Raw genomic sequence first — 9,793 nt, forward strand, 5'->3', positions numbered from 1 at the left:
AGAGTGAAAATTGAGTGAATGCCGACCCCAGGGGCCAGACCCTCAACTTCAACAGGTAACAAAGCAGATGAGCAGTCAGGTTGCAGCCTCCCTCTCTTCCTGTTCACGTTTCCAAAGCAGAATCCCTGGCGATCGCTTTTTTGTTCTGGTTTTCATCTTTGCTTTGTCCAGTCAGCTTTGTATTCCACTACGAAAACGATTTTAAAGATGTGTCACCTCATTAAGCAATTGTTTTAGTCTGTGGGGTTGGAGCCTCAGGTTTATGTTTTTAAATAGTGATTATGGCAAACTGTGCTTGAGCTATTTTACAGAGTAACATAAAAGTAACGTAACAAATAGTATAACAAATTACTTTTCCCTGGTAGTAATTATGCAATTAAATAAAGTACTATATTAAATAAAAGTACTGTATTACTATATTCAGTAATACGTCACACTTAATCCTCTATAGCCACACACCGTGATCTGCCAGACACACCAACTCACCAATTCACTCACTGGACCTGGACCTGGACCCATCCCTGTTTTACCGGGGTAAAACAGGGATGGGTCCAGGAGGTCTATTTGGAAAGAGAGCACAGGTTGGATCGTTGGCAAAATGCCGGGACAACACTAACGCGAGTCGCACAACGATCCAGTGACGAGTAGCACAGCTTCATTGTCTTAAGTAGTGACAGGAACACAGAGATAATTGGGCGCAGGTAGGTAGATGTCCTGCAGGTGCGTGAGCCAAAGGTGGGAACCCATAATGAGTCCCGTCCTGGGAGGAGCGAAAGAGAGAGAGTAACAACAACAAAAACACTGTCACAGCTGACCATCCTCAGGCAGGCCTGCTGGGCTATGACATACACTCATATTATTGGTATAGAAAAGTCATGTTGCAATGGCTGTAATGGGTTAAAATTCTCACTGTTACAGTCAGACGTGCAACAAGCCATAAAGCACAAAACGTACTCAACTGTGTTCATGTGTCTGTTGCAGAAACCATGTGGCATAGCTCATTTGTGCAACATTGTGTCAGACAATGACACAGCTTACAGTTAAGTAAAGTGAAGTAAAGATGCCAGTGCATGGCTTAATAGAATTCAAATTTATATTGAAGTTTGAAATGATTAGTTTTTTTGTATTTTACAGCAGAGGAGAGCTTTAGAGAGGAGGAAGAATGGTTACTTTAATGGTTAACATGAACAGAGCAAAGTATGTTAACTTTGACAAGATTGCATGGTTGACTTAGTTACCAAAAACGCTGTTATGCATTTTCAGGTTGATTTTTGCAAGGAGTATTTTGTAAGAATGACCAAAGTGTTTGTCTATGATTTCCTCAGTTTTCATAGTTGTAGAAGACTTATTATGCTCATCCTAAAGCATAGACATGACTTTTCCACTGCTTGCAATTCTCTAAATGCCAGTATGTTCAAACAAAGGTGTACTTGAATAAGATGAACTCCTGTCTGTATTAGAAAGCTGTAATATTTCCTTAAAGAATCCTCTTGTATACTGTAACAAAATGTATGCAGTGTAAACTCATCAGATCTTCAGACAAACTTGTATTCTGGTTCAACCTCACCCCATGAATCATACAACTATTTCTTTGAAAAGTATTCACAACCCTTCACTTTTTTGTTGTATCTTTCATGTTGTACAGTTTTCCTATATGTATGCTCAACAACACTTAACCAAACATGCATGAATTCATGATGATACCATTCCTGTAGAGTGTCATTTGGGTCTGGAGAATATCCCAGCTGGAACTGAGGAAGAATACAGCCTGGAAAAATCCCTCCTCTATGACAAAGCTAATCCAAAAACACAATATCCATGCCTGTGGATACCATTTAACCCGCTGTGTGCCGGCACACCAGCACAGAAAACATTTAGAATATTAGCAGGTCAGAATGCAGAACCTTTCAAAACCTTTCAGTATCACAGAAGCACAATGGTCGTAATCATTTTGAATCAGTTTGAAACCATAAACAAATCTGGAATTCCAACATTAGATTGCACAAAGTAAGGGGTGATTTCATTTGAAGATAATTATCACGTGCACACTTTCCAAGCTATGAAGCTGATCCTTCACTCATTATTTCTGTGGCACCGGTGACATATTGATAAAATAGAGGTATAGGTTGGCACTGCCCGTAATCCTTCAACCAAACAACAAAAACAGCTGATTCTGACTCTGGCAAACTCTCACTTTGACATAACCAAAGCAGGTTTAACCAAGACAACTGATAAGTATTAATCCAACTTAGATTAGCTGGCATGGAGCTGAAATACAGACTCTGCCAGCGACTATAAAGTAGCAGCTCAGTCAGATTGGCTTTCCATGCAATTTCAGAGAGATTGAAAAGATGTGTCAGGAAGAGTGGAACAAACAGCCTGAATCCAGATGTGCAAAGATTGAAAATATCTACCCTTGAACATAGAAGGCTGTAGCTGCTGCCAAATGTGGCTTTGACAAACAAATGTATCTGTCAATAAGACACAGGTTTATGATTTTTTTTTTTTAAACATTTAAAAAAGATTCATAAACAATGTTATTACTTTGTCATAACAGGTTATTGAATGTAGGAAAAATCTCAAATCTAAAACTGTGTACCTAAAGACACTGATCTGTCACTTTATAGCAATGTAAAACTTATATGTGTTTGCATGTTTTTTCCATGAATGTCTCCAAACATAACACTGCAAATGTGCAAGCATGATTTTCTCATATTGACAGTCCCCTGAATGTCACAAGGAGTTTAGTTCAGATTCCTTTTTTGCAGTAATAATTTAGAGTTTGCAGATTGAAAGATTCATAAATGTAACTCTCATGCTTAGTTTCTCAGTCAGTTGAGTAGAACTCCCTAAACCACACCTCCAGCACCTCCTGAATGTAAATACTTCTTCGCAAGTAACCAGCGTGGCAGCATCACATAAACAGAGGCTAAGCGAGGGCATTTTCTCCTTTCTCCTTCGCTGCATTGAGAGTGTGCTTCCTCCGTATCTTTTGCCATGGAAAAACCAGCCTTGACAGAGGTCCACAATCACTGTAAGGCTCTCTTAAAGGGACTGTTCAATTTAAGGAACTAGAAGGAGAGTGAGAAGGAGCCATCTGTCCCTGAGGGGTGAAGATTCAAGATCATAGGAACCTACAACAACCTCCAGGATAAAGGATTTAACTGCAATGCTTGCTTTCTCAATATACGACATATTAATTTGACCGTAGCTTTATCTGCTATAGAAGGTGGACATTTTTTGCCATTTATATGATGATTCAACAAAACATGTCTGTAAATCGATCAGTTGACCACTGCAAAACACCCAGTGACATTACATACCAAGTCCTCTCCTGGGTAATGGTGGGAGAATTTACACTGGGTCTGCCTCTCAACCTGTCCGTTCTCTACATCTTCATCTTCAGGTACGGGAAATCTTTTCACTCGTTTAGATTTATTCTTGTTTTAGTAAAAACCAAGAGGAAAGCTGTGCTGGATTCTCGTTACTGGGGGCAAAGTTTGCTAAATGAAGTGTAAACCAACTGAGCTACCGATGTGGTGAAGAAAGCGGTTTTAAGTTTATCTTTAAAAGACTGTGACCACTCTGATGCAACCAATTCAGACGCCATAAAAATAACAAGACCTACCACAACTCTATTAAACCTTTGAAATGGACAGATGAATCAAATTTTCTTCTTGAAAAGTTAAAATAGAAAGTGTAGAACAAAAAAGCTAAGCTGTAAGTGTTACACTGAAGTGCAAACAAAACAAAAAAGCAGCACTTGCAAGTCGCTACAAAGTAAAATCTACATATGTTACCACGCCGGTCTATCAGTTTTGAAGAGTTTATCTGACATGAGTCGTCCTCTCCTCAGAGAACTGAGTAAAATGTTGGACAGTCGCACTCAGAGGTCGTGTAGATGGCAGAAACAGCATCATAAGCTTAGGTTTATTTTTTTCCTGTTCCTCTTCGTTCGCTCTTGATACAAAGCAAACTGACTGGCTGTGAAACAATTAACTGTTTTATGACCTTTTTAGATACAAGTTCTGGAAGAACAAAGCGATCTTCTTGTTCAATATTGTGGTTGCTGATTTCTTGCTGGTGGGCTGCCTTCCTTTCAAGATCCATCATTACCAGCACAACTTGAGGCGCAGTGAGGACACTGTGCTTTGTAAGATAATGCTCTTCATGCTGTTTCTCAATCGAGGAGCCAGCATCGCCTTCCTCATCACAATGTCCCTCGATCGCTACTTCAGTGTGGTCCATCTTGGAAGGAGAAATTTTGTCAACGTGTTTAAGAAATCTCCTCAGATTTCTGTCGTCATCTGGATCCTCTTGCTTCCCCTCACCACTCCTACTATGGTCACAACCTTTGAGTGCTGCAACAGCCACGGACGGGAAAAGGAGACATTCTTACATGATGTGACGGACACCTTTAGAGAGGTACGGTTTCAGTGTATTTGTTTGGATTTAGTGTTGTTTTATGTTACCTAACAATATATACTGGTGATAACAGACTAAAAACAGGTTGTTCGCTGCCTCGCTCTGACAGATCAGATGGCCTCCAGCCTCCAGAAAGAAAATGGGTGGATTTGGATTCAGAAAGACTTTAATATTTATATTTGAACATTTAAGAAGAACAGCAGAGATTAACACAACTGCTTCAACTTCCTATAAAGCTGGCATTACAGTCAATATCCAGTTCAGTTCCCTAACTGGCAGTTCCTTTCCACAAGACATAGATACACTCACCCAGGCGTGGCAGAACCGAGTTATAGTTTTTCTGAAGTAAAAATTGGAGACAGCGTATAAACAAAAGTTTTCATGAATCATTTACATTTATTTTTAAGCACTTTTTTTCTCTTTGTCCTAATTATTAATATTCCTTTGTTTATGTAACTTTTGAAATAAACACAGGATTTTCAGGGTCTGGGCCAGTGATGGGAAGAAATGTGGAACGTGTACAGATAAAGATAAATGCTTCTATAGACACTTTTCACAATATTTGGAAATCTTAGAGACCAGACAACTGTTAACTAATGTCAGAAAAACAAAAATCAACAGATAATCACCAGTTATTCTTGAAAGAAAGAATTAATTTGAATCGTTTACATTTCTAACTTAACATCATAACTTAAGTAAAAGGCAGGGGGATAGCTGGAGAAGCTAAGGAGGTTTAAAGGGGTCAAAATATTAGTCCATAATTGAAGACAGAGTGTTTAAGTTAGGAGTGTACATGATAAACTTTCCCATGTCTGTATAGAAATCCAAGTTGACTGTGTGACACATAGGGCTATTGTAACGAGTCATACCTAATAGTGGGGTTTTTGTTTGTTTTGTTTTTTTTTTTAAGATTGTTTTCTTCTCCCAAATCATCATCCCCTACATCATCCTCGTCTACTGCACAGTCCGCATTGTCAGCCGGCTGAGGAAGAAGACGGTTGGGGAGAAGACTAAGCTGAGGAGGGCTGTGTGCTTAGTCACATCTGTTGTCGTTGTCTTCTCCTTCTGCTTCCTTCCCTGCACTATAACTAGAGCAGCACTGCTGTTTGTGCGGCTGAAGAACTGGCAGGATGCAGAAAACATAGCTGTCCAGGTGTACGACGCCCTCATGGTTTTGTCTTACAGCGACTGCCTGCTGGACCCGTTGATTTACTGTTTCTGTAACTCAGGGTTTAAAGATGTTTACATATCTACCTTTTGCCCTGCATTTATCCAGAAGAGACTGACAAATTCTGACTCTGGCACCCCAAACACAACAACATGTACTAGTACTACTGCTACTGCTGGCGCTAGAATGATTTTTTTGCCTATAATGGAGAAATAATCTGTCTCTGTGATACTTGACAAGAACATGGGCTCTTCATTTTATCATCATCCAGCACTGATTGTGTAACCACTCATCCACCCACATAGGTGTTTTTAGCTGGGGAAGAAGTGCTGACAATTTGAAGTCATCAGATGACATTTACTAGGTAGTAAACACACAGCACTCAGTAAACACCACAGTTACTAAACAGAGTTAGTGAGTAGCTGACATGCAGTTCAAAGATTTTTACATTTTCTTCCTTGTTAAAAGATGATTAGTTTACAGATTGGGGCACTAATGTAGGCGGGAGGTTGCTTATTAAATGTAAATATTTTTCTTGTGTGCATGTATAGTTATTTCTTGGGTTATTTTCCACAGGACGCCAGGTGATACTGCTAAATGAGTGTTTATTAAGGTTTTCAGGTGCCTCTTGTTTGATACTATTACTGAAGGATGGTTTTTATCTTTCCAGTTAAGGAGGGCTGTTTTTGTAGCCACTGTTAAAGGTTTGTGTGTATTTGTTCATACTCATGCCAGACCTGCAGACATGGGGACAGAGAGGGTGGAATGCTATGAGCCACAGCTGAGGATAATAAACTTGTGATGTTTCTATATAACTTGAATGGGCAGAGCGCCATGGACATATTATTGATTATCAAGGGACGATGCTATTGTATACTTTTAAAAAGAGGTTATTCTAAATGTAAAAGTTTTCAATACAAATATTTATGTTATTATTCCATTTCTAAATCTTAGATGTGGAAAATTACATGATATTTGAAAACATACATATATTTATGAGGTCACAAATGACTCCACACAACCTCCCATTAACTTTGCCACATCAGTACACCGATTCTTTTGTTTGGACAAAATCTTTCAACTCCAAGCTATGACTACAATGAATGTGTCTTAACTGTGAGTCCTTCTTTTATGTAATTGATCCTGTTATATGAGCTCTGTGTAAGATTTTTATATTAGATTAGAGAAGAGGCACAGAGAACATGTCCAGTGATTGTTTTTACCTTACAGTTATGGGCATTTATTGTTGGTTTTTATTCGAAGATTAAGACACTTAAATTGTAATGACCTTTTTGTTCCTGCAATGTGTCAGTGAAGGTGCTTTTACTTTTTTATTTTTTTTTATACTACAAGGTCAGCTCAGAGTTTTTAAACGACCTTCTATTGAAAATAGAGACTTCCTTTTAAGGATTTCTTGCACTGCATATGAGTATATCCTCAGTAATCTGTTGTGAGGAACTGCCTTCACATGTACATACAGTCCTATGAAGACAATAGCTTGGTTAAAGTAATACTAACCAGCGTGACCATATAGGGCATTTCAGTGGATTAATAGGGAAGTGTATAAAATTAAAGATCCTGTCTGAGTAGTCCACTCATAAAAGAGTGGACTACTACAGTTTTTAAAATAACCTAGGTGGAAATTTACACTTCAACTGCATGTTTTAAATAGTAAAATGTATATGCATATTGTATGTCAATATTTACTTAAATATAAATATTAAAGAATTTTTAGTTATTAGGGTTATTATTAAACCAGCTGACATGATATGTTAGTACTTCCTGTAATAAAGCCAAAGCACTTAGCATTAGTGATATCTATTTTATCTCGGAGTAGGCCTTCTTAAGGCTGACCTTCTAAATATGCACAGGTGTCATTTATCACTCAGGAATCTCTATAATGCTGAATGCTGAGCATCATCTCTGTCATTAATGCCTCAAACCTGCAGGTTCACCCGCAGTGCAAAATGTTGTGAAATCTACCAAGTCTTCTGATGTTGCTCAAAAAACTGCATTTGACCTCTGAACGTTGAGCACTTGTTTCAGTTACTTGTGGAATTTTATTACTGTGGCTATTTTTACATTTCCCATCACAAAGTGTTCTTTCTTATTGTATGAATAAACTAGTGAGTGCTGGTGTTATTGATTAACTGCCACTACAAAAATGTCAATCCTTACCAGACAACATGTTACACTGTACACATTTTTTTGTAGCACTGAAAACTTAAATTATCTGCCTGTATGATGATGATGATGTGTGCATACTGCTGATGCAACTACACATCTGACAGAGTTTTTGCAAGTGAAGAATGTTACCTTTTCTGAGTAAAATGTTACCACAAGAAATACACAATCGTGCAATGTTTACTGTTCAGCTTTTTCTGACACGGTAAGCCTTTACCAAACATATACAAAAAGCAGAAGTAGCTGCCTTGCGACGTCCAAATATTGGCACTGTTATAGAAAGATGCTCGAGTATGTTCATGAGCACAACATGAAGTAATTTTATTATTTATGTTGAAATGGCATTTCCTCACATGCGGTCAGTTATTCGTGGATGAGGCCCACACTTTGACAGATTCTCCACATTTTATGGTCTCCAGCCTTTGCACTGTGTGGGTTTTATAACACCAGGCAGAGCAGCTGCATAGCCTTGAAGCCGAGACTAGTAACCCCTAAGCCAGGATATCATAGCAATCATAACAGCAGAGAACAGAAGTATGAAAGCAAATGCAAAGAAAGGCCTAAATGTAAAACAAACACGGAACGTTATTGAATTACTGTTCTTGCCATCGCTGCAAATTGACTTTCTGCTTCCTAAAAGCCTGTAACGACTTAATGACACACCCTCAGCCTGAAACGTTTTATGGGATTTGGGTCATTAAGGTAAGTGACAAGTGCAGCGTTGGAAGCTTGACTAACTCAAGGGGAATAAAATCCCTCCTGTCATTATGTGCACCACTTGTATTGATCCAGTTGAAAAAGCTCAGAATGAGTTGTTGAAAATGTTTAATTCTTTCTCTGAAAAAGCAGATTTTTGAAACCCAGTGGACTGACAGGTTTGTGTACTGGGACTGATTTGGTCCTAAAAACCAGGAGTCTACTATATTCCTTCAGGCCTTGTGGACCTGCTCTGCTTGCATGAAAACAAGCTCGTACGGTTCCTTTACGAATACATTTTTGGAAACAATCAACGCATAAATTTGTAAATTAGACACAACAGGAACACTAAACTCTTCCATCTGGGAAGCTTGAGAAACATTTCTGCTTTACTACACCTGCACCACAAATGTGCTGTGTGAAGAGGAGTATCTCATGGTACAAAACATGTCATTTTCCAACTTGGCATATAATTAAAGAAAAAAAACCTGACATCATCATCTGGGACACCACACAAAATGATCATTAAAAATTAGGGATTTATGAGTTAAGATTATGATGGGAAGAGAAAGCACGTGCCGGCAACAAATGGCTAAATATGCGTCTCCTACAGTAAAATAAATGTGAGGCGTTATAGGATAATATATGTAATACTTGGTTGTTAACTTTTTTACTCTGGGGCTATGTGAGGTGGAAACACCTACAGAGAATGTGTGCTTTTACTATGAGGCCAATTATTTGTTATCCTAAATTCTCATGTACTTTCAGCCATGTTTGCATTATTGTGGCTGCTACAAAACTGAAATCTGTAGATAAGATGATTTAATACGCAGGAGAAAGTACTGTGGTTCTTAACAAATAATAAGTGGACTCTCCCTGAAAACAAAAATGTGGCGACAGCTCTGATGATATTGGATTAATCCTGAGCATGCTGCCTTTAGTTTCACGGCTGAAACTTTGATTATTTATGCTATAAATCCTGCTGCTGTGTGATGTTACAGCTCTTTGGTAAAGAGCAATTATTCAGGGCTGTATGCAGCTGGTATTGCTGTAAAGGGGATAGAGCAGATTGTACTACAGCTGCAGGGTGCTCCATCCCAAATTAACCTAGTGCCATTACTGATGACATATGTGCTTGGGCTGCTGTTTTTCACTAAGACCACAGAATATAAAGTAGTTGTGAGATCTAAAAGGTTAATCCAGTGCAGCAGTTTTGTGAGCTTGCATTCTTTCTAATGGCCAGCAGGGGGCAACTCGTGTAGTTGGTTAAAAGAAAAGCAGGTTATACAGAATTTATTATTTTGACATTAATGAAAGCAA

At 38.5% G+C, this 9,793-nt stretch overlaps 1 protein-coding gene across 1 annotated transcript; it reads left to right on the forward strand.

Moving 5' to 3' along the window:
* Window positions 1–3,269: 3,269 nt before the first annotated feature.
* On the forward strand, window positions 3,270–5,809 carry LOC146372083 (12-(S)-hydroxy-5,8,10,14-eicosatetraenoic acid receptor-like). The gene is made up of 3 exons (XM_084953405.1): window positions 3,270–3,406; window positions 4,020–4,425; window positions 5,336–5,809. The coding sequence occupies exons 1-3, from the start codon at window positions 3,270–3,272 to the stop codon at window positions 5,807–5,809; spliced, it is 1,017 nt and encodes a 338-aa protein (XP_084809531.1).
* Window positions 5,810–9,793: the final 3,984 nt, after the last annotated feature.

Source organism: Perissodus microlepis, chromosome 15 (genome assembly GCF_051167445.1).
Source record: "Perissodus microlepis isolate ML-2025 ecotype Zambia chromosome 15, ASM5116744v1, whole genome shotgun sequence".
NCBI lineage: Eukaryota > Metazoa > Chordata > Actinopteri > Cichliformes > Cichlidae > Perissodus > Perissodus microlepis.